Source organism: Athene cunicularia, assembly GCF_003259725.1.
Source record: "Athene cunicularia isolate RWA chromosome 14 unlocalized genomic scaffold, athCun1 chr14_part2, whole genome shotgun sequence".
In the NCBI taxonomy this organism is placed as follows: Eukaryota; Metazoa; Chordata; class Aves; order Strigiformes; family Strigidae; genus Athene; species Athene cunicularia.
This window is the reverse complement of record NW_020799119.1, coordinates 1180996-1199035: the sequence shown is the minus strand read 5'-3', so window position 1 is coordinate 1199035 and position 18040 is coordinate 1180996. Positions and strand designations below refer to the sequence as shown.

The 18040-nt window shown below is 38.4% G+C and overlaps 1 protein-coding gene across 4 annotated transcripts in view; it reads right to left on the bottom strand.

Annotated features, from left to right (window-relative positions):
- Positions 1–18040, bottom strand: part of PDPK1 (3-phosphoinositide dependent protein kinase 1) — a 39441-nt gene that overhangs the window by 15816 nt on the left and 5585 nt on the right. The window contains exons 2-4 of one of the 4 annotated variants that reach the window (XM_026859386.1): positions 17765–17772; positions 5149–5418; positions 29–71 (exon numbers count right to left, since the gene is read on the bottom strand). In XM_026859386.1, the coding sequence (XP_026715187.1) occupies positions 29–71; positions 5149–5361 (256 nt within the window). In that variant the 5' untranslated portion in view covers positions 5362–5418; positions 17765–17772. Of the gene's footprint in view, positions 1–28; positions 72–5148; positions 5419–8663; positions 8746–10891; positions 10962–17764; positions 17773–17842; positions 17865–18040 lie in introns of those variants that run through there. The other 3 variants (XM_026859387.1, XM_026859384.1, XM_026859385.1) reach the window with 3 other exon arrangements.

Sequence of the window (18040 nt, the reverse complement as noted above, 5' to 3'; positions counted from 1 at the left end):
AGTTCATGTTGAAGAAGTCAATACTTACTGGCATATTCTCTAGAACTTGCCAGTTCCCGAGCCAAGACAACCTGTTGCCAGAGAAGAGAAAGTGTATTGAAACCATTCATTAGACATACACTAACATTGATTTTTGATCTTCCGGTACATATTTAGAATACTGATTGTCCAAAATAAGCTATCACAACCGTAATCAGCAAAACATTTAAGCATATGTTCATATTATGCTGGCTTCAGCAAGACTCTGCAGAAATTCAGTTCAACAGTACAATGCTTGGTTTTCTAAAAGACTTACACACCTGACTGGATAACCACTGATTTATCCTTTTTTTTCCCCTCAATAATTCTTAAGATTGTAACATAAGTCACAGTAAATTGCCAAATCTTCTTAAAGGGGAAAAGAGCAACAAGTGCACTGACAAATATTTACAAAGATCTGTCACAGTACTTTTCTTAACAGAAATGACAAAGGTTGAAAGATAAAATTTATCTGAAAGATCAAAAGGAAGAAGTGAGACAGGGCTTTCAACTATTTACAGTTTGTTAGGAAAAAGATTTAAAGAAAGAAGTAAAAGATTTCCAGTTAGCAGAAGCAAGAGTTAATGCTTCAGGCAAGCAGTTCTACATTTATAAAGAGAAAAGCTTTTGAAGGAACACAAAGTTCATCTTCAAGAAAGAACTTGTATAAAAGGCTGCTTAAGACAATCTCAGAAGTCTCCTTGCATTAACCTGAGCAATAAGGTTGTAACAACAGATAACTAGTTCATGCTTTTCTCATTTTAAGTTTAGATCCATTCCAATATTTTGCTAGAATCTCATTATACTAATTTTCTATTTTTTTAAAATCACTGCACCAGGCTTGCTTCTAATGCACTTTTCATTTTATTCTAACCCCTTGCCAAATCAGTTATAACAGAGTACTCCAAAGTAGTATTACATACACCTGATACTAAATGTTAGGCGTTTAGGAAAAAGAGCTTCTAAATAAGGCACTTTTTCATATTAAAAAAGTGCATACAATTGCACTCTTTCAGTATTAGAAAACTGAAATGTCAGTTCATTAGAGGCACCTTTAATTTTCTAAATTTCATCTTCTGCAAACACACTGAAGTTCACAGTATTTGATCAATGAAAATTTCCACAAGAAACAACTAGTCTGTTACAAGCTGCATCTCTGCATAAGAATTTTGAGACCCTTCTGTGTACACAGGTAACATTATTTAAAGCTGTGCAATCAAAGGAGAATGTTTTTATCTTTTCCAAGGTTTCATCAATCAAGTCTACCCTTTCTACCAAAGCAGGTCACTTTAAAAGTCAGTACTTAAATAAATACCCAGATATATAGTGCTAACTTTCTGCATTTTGGAAATTGATAGTTGTGAATTTTCATAAAATAATTCAGTGCCATCAGAAAAATCAAAAAATCCAATAGGCAATCTTGCCTATAGACATATAAGAGTCCATAGTCAGATGGCAGAAGTGATCAACTGACACAGATGAAAATGTATCTTGGCTAAGAACTCCCAAACTTGAATTAAGCTGTATAGCTCCAAAGACTGACTCTCCTCCAGTCCTGCATGGTCTCAAATTTTTTACCATCAGATTTCAGATGTATTGCCCACATACTTATATTGATATTGAATGGCTGTTACACAGTGTTGAATATTTACCTCCTAGCATGAGTACTTGGGTACTCTGAAGTCTCTTCCTCACTGAACAAACCTGAGTATACCATATATCCTAATTTCCTAACTAATAATCCCCCCAAAAACCCAGCGGAATCAGAACAAAAAAAAAAAAACAACCCACACGCAAGAAGTGCATATTAATACCATGTCTCTGCTATGCAGGGCCTGAATCTTACCCACCCTATGGAAAGAAGTAGTATCAATAAGGAATATAAGTTCCATAGAAAGGAATTAGACCTTAATATAGGTAGCTTAAAAAAAAACCAAACACAAACCCAAAAGCATTCACAGAATATGTAAATGTGTAAATTGCAAATTCAGACAACAGCAAGGCAAGAAATGTAATTAAACGTCTCAAGCTGGAGGAAGGTGAGATAAGAGCAAGGAACCCTCAACAGAGAATACAAAGCAGAAATAATTGGCAGAGATCTCAGGCAAACCCAACTCTAAACCTGAACAAATACTTTAGACTGATGGAGATTAAGGATTAAGTCTGCATTTAAGAACTGGTTTTAGTCAGACACTCATACTTCCCTAGAGCTTCTCTTGTTTTTAAGAGAAGCCTAATTTATAAGTGGAGACAAAACTAAGGGGGTGGAAAAAAAGAAATATCTACAAGCCATACAGAAGGAGGTGAGCAGGACAACATGCCTACCCAAACACAGGAACTGTAATTCTGCCAGCCCATAAGCAATATTATTCTGAGAGGAACTTGAAGCTGTCTACAAAGCAGATTTTTACTGCTTTAAAAGAGCAGTGCAGCAACTAGAAGGCCCTGGATCTGTGTATCTGTTGATATCAAGCATGAGCCAAAGGTGCCACAACATTGCACAATGCTCTGAAGAAAAAAATCCCTGAAGCCAGATCATGTGGATCTCTGCTGAATTTGAAATACAGCACTGGTACCAGGTAGAGTTTGTGGTAGCTTATAAGTCCAAGAAAACGGAATATATCATTATGACGACTAAACGATTTTTTTTTTTTTTTTTTATTCTGAAGCTGCCATTGGAGGCATGGCCCCTTCTTTTTTGAGAGGAACACTTTTCCAGTCAGAATATTGGTGAAGATCTTGGGGAATATAATCAGATCTCTGAATCTATCACCATGTTTAATAAGAACAAAGTATATGCTTTTTAACAAGATGTTTTGATAACAATGCGAAGATACATGCCCCACAGATGAAAAGCTGATATGTGTTGATACATGAGAGTTGTGCTACCATCCACAGGGACCTCAACAGACTGGAGAAATGGGCAGGCAGAAATCTTATCCAGTTCCCTGTTTTGAACTTTTTTTCCCTTTTATGTCCTGGCAGACACCAATCTGAACATGAGCCACCAATGTGCCCTTGCTGCAAAGGCGGCAAATGGTATCCTGAGCTGCATTAGGAGGAATGTTGCCAGTATGTTGATGGAGGTGATCCTTTCCCTCTATTCAGCTCTAGTAAGATCATACTTGGAGTACTGTGCCCAGTTCTGAGCTCCTTAGTAAAAGAGACATGTAGCTACTGGAGAGTCCAGAGAAGGACCACTAAGATTACTAACAGAGTAGAGAATCTCTCATTTGAGGAAAGGCTTAGAGAGATGGGATTGTTCAGCCTACAGAAGAAAAGATTCAGGGGAAATCTTACCAATGGATATAAATATCTGAAGGGCAAGTGTAAATAAGATGAAGTCAGGCTCTTTTCAGCTGCGGTGCAAACGAAACACAGGAGGTTCCATTTGAACATCAGGAAACGCCTTTCTGCCATGAGGGTGACCAAGCACTGGCACAGGTTGCCCAGAGAGGTTAAAGAATGTGCATCCTTGGAGATATTCAAAAGCAGACATGGTCCTGGGCAACTGACTCTAGGTGATCCTGCTTGAGCAGGGAGGTTGGGTCACCTTCAGAGGTCCCTTGTAACCTCAATCCTTCTGTGATTCTGTAGAGCAGCAAGTTTCCTTCTGGAAGGATGCAGTCTTATAGGCTGCAGGGCTACAGTCATTATCCTCAGCTTAAAGTTTTTTAACCAATTTTTTAAAATTTAAATCTTAAAACATTCAGTTGCTGAAGAGAGGACTGGACATTACTTTTTTTTAAAAAAAAAAACAAGCAAGTACTGTTAGGTCCCCTCCAGCAACAGTTTGTAACCTGGTTCAATGGCCATAGAAAGAGCAAAAGCAAGTATTTCCTGTGGAGTATGATCATTATGAAAGGCATCCCTAAAAGTAATTATCAGTTTCTAAAGTCACAGCACTGCAATAATGGACCAGAACTGCGAAGGCTGACAGCGGAAGGGACAGGCAGGAAGACCTTACCCCTGAACATGCTCTCTAGCACTACTTAAGGCTCAACTGATTATGATAAGTCAAATTCTGCTTGTAAAACTCAAAAGAATAAGGCTATGTAGGGATTAACATTTCCATGGTATTCAGTTTCTCTCCTGCTGCCCACCCAAATGCATTTGAGCTACCTAACTTGGGACAAAAAAACCCCACCTACCAGTGAATAGGTAGCTGAATGCTGGGACAGAAGTTTATTGAGAGCCTGGGCAAGGCCCTATGAATTCCTCTATTTACAAGGAACATGGTACTAACTTTCAGAGATCACAAGGAGAAATTAAGTGTCCCACTGAAGCAGTGTGTTCTAGTATACCCAAGAGGCAGCAACTCTGCTGGATTCTTTAGGGAAACTTGCAAGTTGCAAACTATGCATTTCAGTGAGAATTAGTCCTGATGACTACTAGAGGCCTGCTTCCTGAACACCACACTACATTGTGTAGGAAGAACTAGAAAAATCCAGCACTTACCAGTCAACAACCAAAAGGTATATACAAATGACTTGTGAAAAAGACTCAGAAATATTACTTACTGTCTTACAATGGGGCAACTACAAAAGCATCAAATAAAGTATTGTTTCATGGGTTCTTTAAGCTAACACTTTAGTAATTCATTCTGGTGTGATGCCATGGAAGCAAAAGTTAGAAACAATCCATTTAAGGCTACTGAATACAAAGATACTAACTATGGCTCACAGAGTCCTTGAGGGCCATAACAATAGAGGCTGAGAAACAATACTGAAGAAGTATCACTGTTCTTACTTCCATTCCTAAGCATCTGGCAGTACCTCCTGCCACAGGCAGGACATTGCGTAGAAGTTCTTACCACGACAAACTCTTAGCACAGTTCTAATCCTTTATATCATAAAATTTTAACATAACACATTATGCTATGAAGCTCACATTAGAAAGCAATGTCTCCAAAAAAGCCAAGCATCAAGTCATCAGGATACAATGGAACTTCTGCTGAGTTTAAACAGTACTTGAAAAATCAGCACCCACATTTAGTGCAACACTTAATTTTAATACTTAAAACCCACTATGTCCCGCTCATTTCGTCTTCAAGCTATTCTCTCCAGATTTAAATCTCAGCAATATTACTTGCACAATAAATTTGGCACTTCCCATAAAAAGTAAAGTTACCGTTGAAAAAGATCCTTCACCCAGAATTTTCCCAAATTTGAAGTCATCAGGTCGTTTCTTTCGAGGCTGTGGAGGCTGCTGTCCTGTATGTTGCTGCAAGGAGTTTGAACTAGATCTTGATTCAGCCGCAGTGCCCTCCATGTTAGATCCCTGTCTGCTGCCACAGGTGGAAATGACAGATGGAGTGCTGGAATCTGCCTGGTTCCTCACCATTGATGGGGATGAACAGGAGCATAACACCACACTAGACTGGATTGGAACAGCATCATACTGAAAAGAGAAGTGAAACCATTACTCCCACACCTTCAAATAATTACCACACACATCTGCAGTTTATTTCCATACAAGTATCTCAAAGTCCTATTTGAAAGGGTTATTAAAATGTCTTTAGGAGGGTATGTTAGGATTTATTCTGGAAATGGCAGCTTTTGACTGTTAAACAACTCTAGGTCATGCTGCTCACATACACATAGCTGTAAGTCAAAAGTCTGAACACTTTAATTCAAGAATGGTTTTTTCCAGGCTCAAAAAAATGTTCCCTAACACCAAGGTATCAAATTTCAATTATATTCTCCTGCATTTATCTCGTGCTTAAGAGAGAGCCATCTCTTCAATCTTCACAAGTAGTAGTTTTCCTGAAACTAGAATAATTACCTAGTTATGCAATGAACACCTGTATTCACAACTAACATTAGCGATCCAAGTAACTATGAACTGTAAATGAACAAGCCAAGCCTGAAAACTTTAATGAAGACCAAGGATACATTCCTGAACTTTTACTTGGAATCTCACTTTCTCCAATAGTATTTCCCTTTAATACACATTAGGGAAGGACAGGAAGAAGAGAACATACAAAAGGCAGATCAGTGAAGGCTTTAATAAATCACCAATATCTAATACTTTTTTTTGAAGAACGTTCTAGTCCATGTTCTTTTAAAACAAGGGAGATTACACTATTTAAATTGTACATACAATCACATGAAGACATCCCAGTTCCAAAAGAAAGACCCAGATACAGCCCAGAAAACAGCAAGTACTCCCAAGACTAAGGAAACTTGTCAAGCTGCTTTCCTTCTCTGTTGGTAATACACCTCCATTAGTCTGTCAGGTGTCTGCTTGAAGGGTTTTACTTGGCCAGAAAACACAGACAACAGGACAGCCTGTTGAACTATTTGTGACAATAAAAACTGAAATGGCATGCAAACAGAGGGAATATTTAAGAAAAGTAACACCATGTCTGAACATCATTTTTTAATCTCAGTATTCTAACATACATCCAGCAGAACAAAACTATGATTTAATAAAAATATCCTAAGCTCAAACCAGATGTATTATACAAGTCTGACCTAGTCTGTAACATACCTCATGTTGATATTCAAATAAATATTACTTCTGACAAGAATAATTTTTTAATCTTATGAATTTCAAATTGATTCAGAACAATTTTTTGCATTTCTATCAGAAACCACTTTAGAAGGGAATTGGACTCACATGCAATCAATCATGCATATGGGCTTAAAGCACCTAGTTCCCAAATTAGTAATTACTCACTTGGCTGTGCTCTATGCAGTAGGGAAAAGCAGCCTTTAACAGCTAAACTTCTTTCAAAAATAAGATAAAATTCAGAAATACACTTTACTTACACATTTAGTGGCATTACGAAACAATGACAAACGTATTTCTAAGCACGCCAACATACACTTTCTAAATTGAGACAAAGGTAACAAGGTCAAAAAGAGTATAAATAAAACTCTCCATTTTCTCCACTCTCCATAACTGATACATAAATATCAATTCCCACAAGTGAAAATTATCTATTATTAAGCAACTGCGCTAAACAGTATCTTTCAAGAAGCAGAGGGAAAATTCCCTTCTCAACCTGAGTGCCAACTTGCTCCAGGATCTCTATTTTAGGGCTTCTTCCGAGAGCTATGACTACACCAATGGAGCAGCAGATCACAAACAGGTAACAGCTTCTTTCATCAGACCTTTGAGATACAGCACAGACTGATGAGGAATCTGCCTATAATGATAGCTAGTTGCTATATTTTGTACCACTTTTGTGAGGACAAAAGGAGGGGACGAGGCATGGGGAAGACTTTGAGACAGATGAGAGAATGAACTCCCCCAGAGAGCAGCACATGGCCCTACTCAGAATCAGTTATGCAGCATTCTTCCCTTTGAAGAGAAGAAAGTATATCGATGCTATTATTATGAAACCAGCACATACACATAAAATTATGTGTGCTGTAGGTCACAGTTCCTTTCATGCCTTCTATGCAGCTATTTTAGCCAACCTTTCCCGGACTAATTACTGTCCCTAACATCCTCATGCTGAATCCCCTTTCCTTCAGACAGCTACTCAAACAGCAGCCCCTATGAAGATACAGAGTAGATAGAATTAAAAAACAGGTTGCACTCTTCCCTATCAAGAGTGCAGGAAGGCTGACACAGGCATGACTGCTCAACAACTGAAGTGATGCCAATTTAAGAAACATCCCATTAATTGAAATATAGTAAATAAAAACCACGTGCAGACAGACTAAATATTGGGGTTGTTACAATGAACTGGCTCCAGTGAAGCTATTCCAGAACAGCTGAAGGTTTACAGGTAAATAACGCAGCAGCATTGTGGGGGATCTGATTAGATTCTGCAGCTAGCAAGATCACCTTGAAAAAACAAACAAACAAGGAAAAAAAAACACCACAAAAGCACCGGAGAGCACTGAAAGGGGGAGAAAGGTTTGGACACAGTATACTTCCTTGCACAGTATCTGAAACTAAGTCACTATGAATATCGAGTATAGAGAAGTCCTAAGGGGAACGGAGACAGGAGTAAAGGACTTTGTAGGAAAAGAAGGTTATTTCTAGACAAGGCATAACGTCAATTAGTCCCCTGACTTTCTCAAAGGAAAGTCAAGATTAAAAACAAGAAGGACAGAGGAAGAGGCAAGACATTTAAAGTATCAATTACCTCAGAAATGACAGAACTATGCAAGTAGGTATGTTGCACCTGAACATTTATATAAAAGGTCACTCCTACACTTGTCTTTCCACACTCATTATTGTTTAGTATTTTGTGTCCTGTATTATTTACCTTCAGTTTTGTTTTGAAAGACTCCAAAACACATGTCTGCAGAGACCATACATGTCTTCATATATGCCAGACACAATACAGGCTAGCTCATCCAGTCTAACCTCACACAGCCACTCTTCTGCAAAAATCAGATTTAAGATTCTGCTTATGCTAGATACAGACTTCAGTGAGACATGAAGGCAATCACTGAAGGATTTAAAAACCTTATAAACTGCATCTGCAGTCCTCAGAAGCTCGAGGATGCTCTCCTTCCAGCAATTACCAACATTTCTCAGCTGACAAGCCACTGAAAGCACAAGCCCTCACAGAGTGACTGATTTACCTATTGCACATCATGGATCACCATGGACCACACTGATAACCACTGATCTAATCATTTTATCTCTGCTTTTAAAAAATAGTCTCTAATACCAGCCACTTTCTCAAGCTCTTAAGGGTGGTGTTCCTAATTCACTTCCATACAGAAATTGTTTCCTTCTTATTGCAACGTACTATGAGTTTGAAAACCTAATAAGGAAGAAAATAACAAACCCACTGAAGGTAAGCAGAATTATAAACCAACAGACACAGCAAAATCTTCATTAACTAATTTTCACTAAATCACTAGAAACAGGCTTCCTTTTATTTACATGCCATGTGAAGTAAGTCCCAATTATTGTTTGTTTCCCTCTTGCCTGCAAACAGTAGAAACAAACCTTAAGAGAAAAACTGAACCAACGCAAAAGATCTTTGCTACCACTGAAGCTCTAACAAGATCTCGTTTGGGTTACAAAGAAAGTCAGTGTGACTACCTATCACCTGTCTGATAACACCGAGTCTAGCTGCTGAATTTTTTATTACTGAATCTCTAGCCGCATTAATAGGGCAGACATGATCAGAAAAGCTCTTCCATCCACTTACCTATAAGGACAATTTTTTTGGAAGCAGACCTTGCTAACAGAAAATATTATTTACACAAAGCATCATGAGTTCTACACCTCAACTGGTACATTTGTTTTGATTATAAACAATGTTGATAAGACTGTATAAACTAGAACACTGGCAAAACCCTCTATAAATGTTTTTTAGGGTAAACTATTACAGGTCTACTAAATGAAATAACGCAGACATCCATAAAACCTTTGACTTGGCATTATATAACATCTGAAATGCAGAATACTGTTGAGGAAAATTAATCCAGGACATATTCTAAGCAAAACTGGTTAAATTATTAACCAACTTATAATTAACAGTCATCTTAAACACGAACCTCTTCCAGTTCACACCTGGATTTGCTCTCAAACCAGAAAGGTTGAAAGAAAAATTATTATATAAATTTAAAGACCAAAAAAACCCCCACACACCATTTGACAAAAAAGCATATCTCAAAGCAATATACAGCTTTTGGTAAATCAAACAGTGAGACCTTACTTTTGTATCTACCAAAACATTACTACAAATTCAAATATGGTCCAAGAATGTAGGAGTAATGGTGGGAAACAAGTGGACAAAGAATTTAAACTAGACCATACCCGAATATATGGAGCTAGAAAGCATCAACTAGGAGAAGCAGTCTTACTGCCACAAATACTGTGCAAATACTAAGGAGAAAACCAAAACAAATCAAGACACTGAACTCCTGAAAAAACATCTAATCATCTGACTAGAATAAGCTCCTTAAAATCTGTGTTTATTAAAGAATCTGACTGTTCTACCCTTGTGGTATCAGATAATACAGAACTCTAAAAATTAGGATCACCTGAAATTCAATAAGAGTCTTACTGGATATAAGAATTACTGAGTGGTGTATGTCATAAATGTTAGGTGAAATAAGCTCACAGACTATCATGAAGACAAACCAACACAAACATGTATGTCCTACATCAGCACAGTCTGTTTAAGAAATTACAGGATTCCAAAAGCAACATAGCAGCACTCTAGGATATCTATGAATTAATCTTTTCACTTGCAAATGGGATTTGCAAGGCTTTCAAAACAGATACTACATGATAGTATAAGATACCCTCCACAGCTTTCAGTATCCCATCACATCTCTGCCAAACATAGCCCTCTGATAAGAAACAGGAAGATCTTACAAAATCTATGAATCTAAGATTCAATGTACAAATTAATGCACTTGTCTTCAAGTGAAAATATCGAGTTCATCTATTTATCTGTGCAATTAAGGAGGAATAAAGCACTTCACATTGAGAGAAGGTCTGCACTTTCATTGGACAGGTGTTCTGTAGTTTTAGAGTTAAAACTGACTTGCTATTATTTACCAATACTGAGATTCTGCTAAAGACTGAGTTAGATAGGCTTGGCCTGAGAGGTTTTGCAAATTATTTTCATACTGTCATACAAGCCAAAAATTCTGAAATTGAAATTTATTTTGTATTGCTTATAATTTAAACATTGACAACCTGGGGTCTCCTAAGGATTTATCTGCAAAATGCAAAGCGAAAAAATTAATGACTAGGCAGTTATACATAACATATGCTTTTCAGGGCGCACTGGTGTTTCAGGGGGTTGACAAACATGCAGCAACTGCATCTGACACACATCTTGTATCTGAAAAAGAGCGTAAGAAATGGCAATGGACAGATACTATGCACAGCTTTCCCACTGGCATCCTCCCCCCTCATATCCCACAATGCAAATATTTACCTTCTCCAGGTTCTCCAATACCTATCTGTGACAGCCTCCACTTCAAAGGCTAGAGTGCAAGACACCCTGGAAGTTCCAGCATATTCAAAAAGAGAAAAAAAGCAACTCATCAGGTCAGATACTAATATGAGCCTGTCCTCAAACTATTCCTCACAGAACCTAAAAAGAGAACACAGGCAAAAGCAGGGCAATTCAGCTATCAGAAAGGTAAGGTAACATACAAAGAAACACTGACTCAAAATAACAAAACCCAAGGAGAAGCCTCACCTCCCAGTGTGGAGAGCACAGTACAGGTGGCACTTCCCATCACCCACCAATCCCACCCAGGAGTGGTTTGCAAGAAGTGTAAATGGTTATCATGTAATCCCCATCAATATTCAACACCAGTCTTCCTTTCACAAACTCTGTACGCTGCTGCGCCACAGTGACTGCCATGAATGAAGGCAACCCAGACAGTAATAGATGGTGTGCCTTCATAAACTGGGGTAAACATCAATTCTCATACCTTATATGCTCATGTCTATTTATGCTCTGGACTTTTGTCTAAAAACAGACTGTCAGACTTTCTGCTAAGCGACCAACAGCATCCTCTTTCTATTAACCAATTGTACATGTGTGTATATAGAGAGAAACAATACACTGAATAATTTATGAAACTCCACTGTATGCCTATATGCTTAGAAGTTTGTCAGACAATTTAAAGAACTTAATAATACATCTATTTGCCAACATTACTGTTACCTTTAAGGAATTAAAAGATTTGCCTAAAGAAAAAGAGAAAATCCATTCATATGCCTTAAAAAGCATCACTAGATCGTGTCAGACTGTTTTATTGTAAGAAAATCAAGCATGTAATGGGCAGGACAAAACTCAGATTAAGTCAAGCCTCAGCAGCACTCCTGAATGCAGTAAGCAGCTAGTAAACTTCACGCACCTAACAGGAACTCTGACACAAGTACATACAGACGTATTCAAAAAATCAAAACATCATAGTACTTAGGAGGTGTTTAGGAACATGTACGCTGCTCACAGCCCGATAGCAGACATCTCCCCTATCAGGAAGGAATACCACTAGACTAGGACAACAAGGAAATCCGACTTAGAAGTATGGCTTCAGATTTTGAAATCCAAGGAAAAAATTGCCACAGGCTTTAAAGAACAACACTCAACATTCATTCATTGAAAAGAAGGAATCTATTTAAAAAAAAAGTAACTGAATATTACATGGGAAAATACTTATTCTTCTCTGGGATGAAAACATTAAGTCATCCTTTAATGACTTATCTCTGTGCAGCAGAGTGCAAAATGTAGCACGAAAAAACATAATAAAATTTGATCAAAAGGGGCACTATTAAGGCATTTTTTTAAAATCTCATAGTTTTAGGTACTATACAAGGCAGTTAATTAAACAAGCTGGTTAATCTTCAACATATTACAAGAAGTGAAGCTTGTATTGAAATGACAGATCTCGTTCAACCTTTCTTAAGGCAGATAATTCAAATGTCTAATGCAATATAATAACAAATAAATTCAACAGGCATTTCTAGGAACAAACACTCCTCTCCAAAAAACAAATGAGGCACTTATTAAAAACAGTAGTAGGTTACAAAGGTGCCAAAAATATTTCCCCAGGACAACAGGATTTTTTTTTTCTACAGAGATGTTCTTTGAAGATCACAGCAAGTCATTTTCTTCAAACTGCAGTCAACAAACCCTACTCCAAGTATTAATTATTTGTAGATATTAGAAAAGCATTAACATCAAACATAAATCTTCTGTAGAAGTGGCTTGCATTTATGCTGTATAGAGCTGCATCAGCACTCTCAAACCTCATCATCAAATGGTATGCAAAGATTACCATAGAGAACTTAAGATCTAGCTCATAACCCAATAAATTGCCCATCAACTCCACATCCTGAAGAAACCGACCATTACAGTCAGCAAAACAGTCTGAAGCCAAGCAATTTGTCAAAATCTATACTTTGATCAAGGTTCATAAATGGTTACTGATTACTACATTTAAAAGAACAGATTAAAATCTCGTATTTCAATTATAAAAGCTATTATAACACAATTTTGTTTTGCAAAAGAATCTGAAGTCATACATCTATCTGGAGTGAAAATTTTTGATCTCAGAAGTTGCCACATGAAAAATCCGTTAATAGACCATTTTTATGAATAAACCATGCAAATTTCAAAAGCATTCTGTTGTATAAAAGGAGGACTTTTTTGTTGTTTAAACAGACTGCCATGCTAACTGATTGAAGTCTAGGCTCTGGCCCACCAAAACTATTATGCTCACCTTCAGGCAGAGTGTCATTTGAAACCTCTCAAAATGCTGCAAGGTGCATTCACATTCACTGAAGCACTGCATAAAACTGTTCCCCAAAAAATGCCTTAAAAGTATCTTGATAGAAATGGCCATCATTTAAAAGACAACTTCTTTAAAAGTAATGTCCTGGCAATACCTTTCAAGACTGTAAGTGTTAAGGGAAGGGGAAAGCTTGGAGCAGATAATTCTTCAAAGACACTATTCCACCTAAACTGGCCAGGACCTTCACATAGTGCAAAACAGAAGTATGAAAAGAATTCATGATGATGTAGTCTGCTTGACATACTAACAGCCCTAACACAATTTAAAGAAAAATTACAGTAATATGAAGGTAATGGTGAAAATACTTGGAATAAATCATTATAAGATAGTTATTTCAGAGGAAATATAAATAAAGCCCTGGCTAAGCCTGACATAATGCCATGCTCTAATACCCTATGATAATTTGATTAGCAAAATTGTTTTTTTCAGGGACTTTCCTTTGTATTACTGTAAGGCACAAGCAGATTGATAAAGAAGGGTCTAGTATCTAGGTAACAAGTCCTATCTTCCAAACATAATCAAGCAGATTAACTTTGAAGAAGAATCAAAATGAACTGATTTGTCTTCTTAAGCTTTCTGGATGTACATCCTCACAAAGTTCGTGGTATACAAAGAAGTGTTTTAAAGTCTGGGGAGACTTACTGTATTGTTCCTATCAAATAATCTCAAAACACCAGAAACAAAGCTCATCTGTGACACACTACCTCCTCCGTAACTGAACTGATCACATACCACCAGTTCCTCACTTTCTGCAGTAAATCTACGACACAGTTTATCTGTAAGTGAGTAATGAGGAAACCAGATTCATGTTATATCAGCAAAAATACAACAGGCTCAAGGATTTGGAAGCACAGAGAACACCCCTACACTGTTAGATTGTTTTGACTCTTCATTTAGGGAATAAAGGTGTTTTATCCACAAGACTGATTTTGTTTCTACAGAAGTTAACTTCTCACATACAGAGCAATGTTGACCCAAACTTTTCAGTTAATGCAAATGATTTTTTCTACCTTAAATATATGGTGGTATTTCCTGACACTAATTTCTAGGATTCTAATTCCAAATTCAGGTACAGATTAAAGCTAATGAAAGGATTTGTAAGAACATGCACATCAGCCAGTTACCCCCTAACCTCCCCTACTGCTAAGCAAATCACTTAAATTCCAAGCACCTTTAGGGGCAGAGACTATTTAGGGCCTCCCTGCACCACCTCCCTCCCCCCACCCCTAAGCCTCAAAACAGACCAGAAACAGGAAGCCACAAAAATCTCGAAGAACCTAAAGCCAGCCTATGGCCCAAATAGCTATATGTGTAAACAAGCCATTGAGAATTCATTTCACACAAACAGATCCGGGCCAGCTCACATGAAAACAAAAGCCATCTGTAATCGCAGGAGTCTAGATCACATTCTACACCATCAGTTATCTCATGAAGCACACCAGCAGCAAGCGGTGCTGCGCAGCATGGATGGGGGCTGATGCTAAACACAAACGGATGCCCTGTACAAGGCTCCTCACTAGCAGCTCTAGGAGGCAAAAAGACGACTTCTGGGAGAAGAGCAGAGAGGGAGCCACACAGAGGTGGCAGTACACAGGTGGAGCGTACAAAGGCTGGACAGCACAGTCAAGAACTGTAAATTAAATTCCTGCAGGATTACTGAAGAACTGACCACCAAATTTAATACTTTCTTTTCAGAAGAATGTGCTAAGCAAGTTAATCCTTGCAATTTTTCACCATAAAGAATTACAGAGTATTTGCCAGGTGAAGTATTTACAGCTTGTCTTTTAAAGCAGAAAGCAAGTCTCAACTTCAGTATTTAATCACACAACAAACTAGTTATTTCCTACAGCACTGTTGAGTAGAATCCGTAAGACGTGAAAAATAAGGTTCTAGACCAAACATATACCTTTGGGCATGTTGTGTTCAGTCGTCTCATATACTTTAGTTAGACCTCTAACTTTCCACAAGCTTACCTGCAACTAAGATGTCAGAATGGGAAGTGGGAAGGGAGAAAAATAATCTCCTTCCCCTTTTTTGCTTCTTTATTACATATACATAATCTAACTTGGCCACCTGCAAAAAAAAGCTTTCCCATTTGAAATACTACAAAAACAATGATTCCTTGGCTTCGTACAAATTCTTCAGGAAGCTCCAATATAAGGAACTTGGAGAAGGATTTTATCTTTCAAACAGTGTTTCCTGAAACAAGTTTTTATCTTTCCATATTAAAAAGTAATCTCTCACTTGCACATTTTCTGATGCCGTAAACTGTGTCAGTTCTAAAGCAATCCATAGAGCTTTTCTAGGAAACAAGAATTGGATAAAATACAAGTTTACTGTTAAAAAACAAGGATCACTAAAATACTTCACATCTTTATAGATCAAACCTATTTTTATTACTTTGTTTATTACTTTTTTCAGTCCAAAGTGACTGCACCCCTGGTTTCATACCTTCTGTACCAAAACTCATTCAAGTACTTCAACAGTCGGCATCCCTTCCCAAGTTTTTCCTGCAGTGCTGCCTTCCAATTGATCTGCTTTAGGGAAGTGAAATGAGCCCGAGTCTGCAGGGTGTCTTACAAAATCAAACTACAGTAATCTGCTTACAGAATTTCAAGAGCTATATGAAACAGACACTACTTCTAGCACTGTAAGTAATAGAACAATAACCCAAAGACTAATCTGCTTTTTAAAAAAAAAGTCTGCCCAGACAGTGGAGTCATTGTTTAGTCGAACATTGCTATTATATCCAGGTTATTCTCTGGATCATCTCCTTTCCACTAGCTACCAGCACTTCTTATGTTAGAAATATGAATGCATATAAAGTTGCTCCTCTTAAGCTTCTTCCATTCTTTCACCCTTGAGCACCTTCTCAACAACTCTATCTTTTACTGTTTTCTATTCCAGCAATCAGTTTTGGCAAGAGATTTACAGAAAACTTATCACAGTTAAAAGCCTATGCATGAGTGATAAAGACTAGTCATAGCCTTATGCTAAAAACCAAGAGAATATTAATTAGGTAGGTATGTAGGGAAAACCTCTCAAGCCTGAAAATGTAAATAACTGTTCTTCCAAACTCTTCCTTTTGAGAGGTAGAGCATTTCTTGATATGATACCAAATATGCTTATAATGAAGGCATTAATAGCAAATAAGTAAGACCACACTCTCACCTGTAACTAAAGCAGCACTAAAGTTGTTTCCTTCTTAAAAGTGCAAGTCTCTCCTTGGTATCACATCTTCATAAAATAGTAGAATGTTTTATGAATTGGTCACACACACAAATACAAAAATTAAATCTTTGAGCAGCAGAATGCTGGAATATTCCTTTCAAAGTTGTGCTCTATGCTTGACACCACCCCCCCCCCGACTTTTGCATTTATAGTAATCACAGAACTCATTAACATAATTAATTCTATCACACAAATATTAACAAACTGCTCAGCATCTCAAAAATAATGGATTTCCCACATTTTATATAATCTGAATTACAAAAAGATCAGCTGAATCAAATCACGTCTATCAGCTACTGCCAGTCAGTACACCCTTCTGACCAGAGAATTATTAAGCAGGATGGAAAAGAGGGAATTAAAAATAAGTTACCATGAAAAAATATTTTAGTTTTAACAAAAATGGTTGTCAACTTTGTTCTTCATTCATTCCCTCTTTGTAAGTTTCTCTTACAGGCATGGACCTAAACTGTATAAAGTAAGAGAAACTGCAGTATTTTAGAGAGAAAAACCTGGACAGAGAAGCAACAAGAAAGGACAGAAGCACAAAGGTAAGCAAACTCCCTGTTCAAAAGAGTCCAAGTAAACAGAAGTCATCTCTGATGCTGAGCAGCAGCCATATGGAGCTCTATCAAGTGGCAGAAAAGCAAAACTAATTTCTTTAGTAATCAAACATCGCTTTATTTCATAACCTTCAACGCAGTATTTTATGTCCTCCCCTGTAGGGCTACTCCACATAATTCTTGCCTTCAGTCAACAAATGCGATTTGGTGTAACACCCTGATGAAAAAAACACTGAGCATGAAGAGGAGAGCACAGTGAAACGGGATATGCCAGTCCCCACACAGAAGATCCTCCTTAGCCAATTCCAACTGATGAAAAAGTTTTAAGTGCTGCAGAGTGAAGCCTGGCAGCTTGCAACCAATAGAAAGGAGACCCAGAAACAGAGCAGCACGCACACAAGGATACGGAACATATCCCTGCCGGTTAGTTACATAGACATCAGTGAAAGACTGTAAAAAACTGTCTTTTCATATGGGAATTTGCACACTAATTAAACTGTACAACCTACAGTGCAAACGTAAATTTACCATTATCGCTCCTGCGTATCGGCTACAACTCCATCGTCCATCAATCAGCGCTCACAGAACTACAGCTTTACGCTGTCAGACTAACGTAAACAACTGCGTTCGAAACGGCGCCCTACCGCGGCCCTGGCGATCGTCCTCACGCGTTGGGTTCCACTACGACAGAAACCGGTCGCGGAGTAACAGGTGGCGTCCCCAGGGCAACAACGCCGGCCCCCACGGTGGGCGACGGCCCGGCGAAGCCACGCCAACGCCCCGTACCCGGAACCAAGAGCCAGGCTCCGCGAGAGGCCGCGGGGCGGCTACTCCAGCCTCGGCCCCAGCCCCGCTTCCTCCCGCCCGCGGGCCGGGCTCGGGGCGCTCGCCGACCCCGGGGGCAGGCGCGGGGCCCTCCCGCGAGGCCCGCGGCGACCCAGGAGGCGGGGAGGGGAGAAGGAGAGGAACGAGGACCGGGAGCGG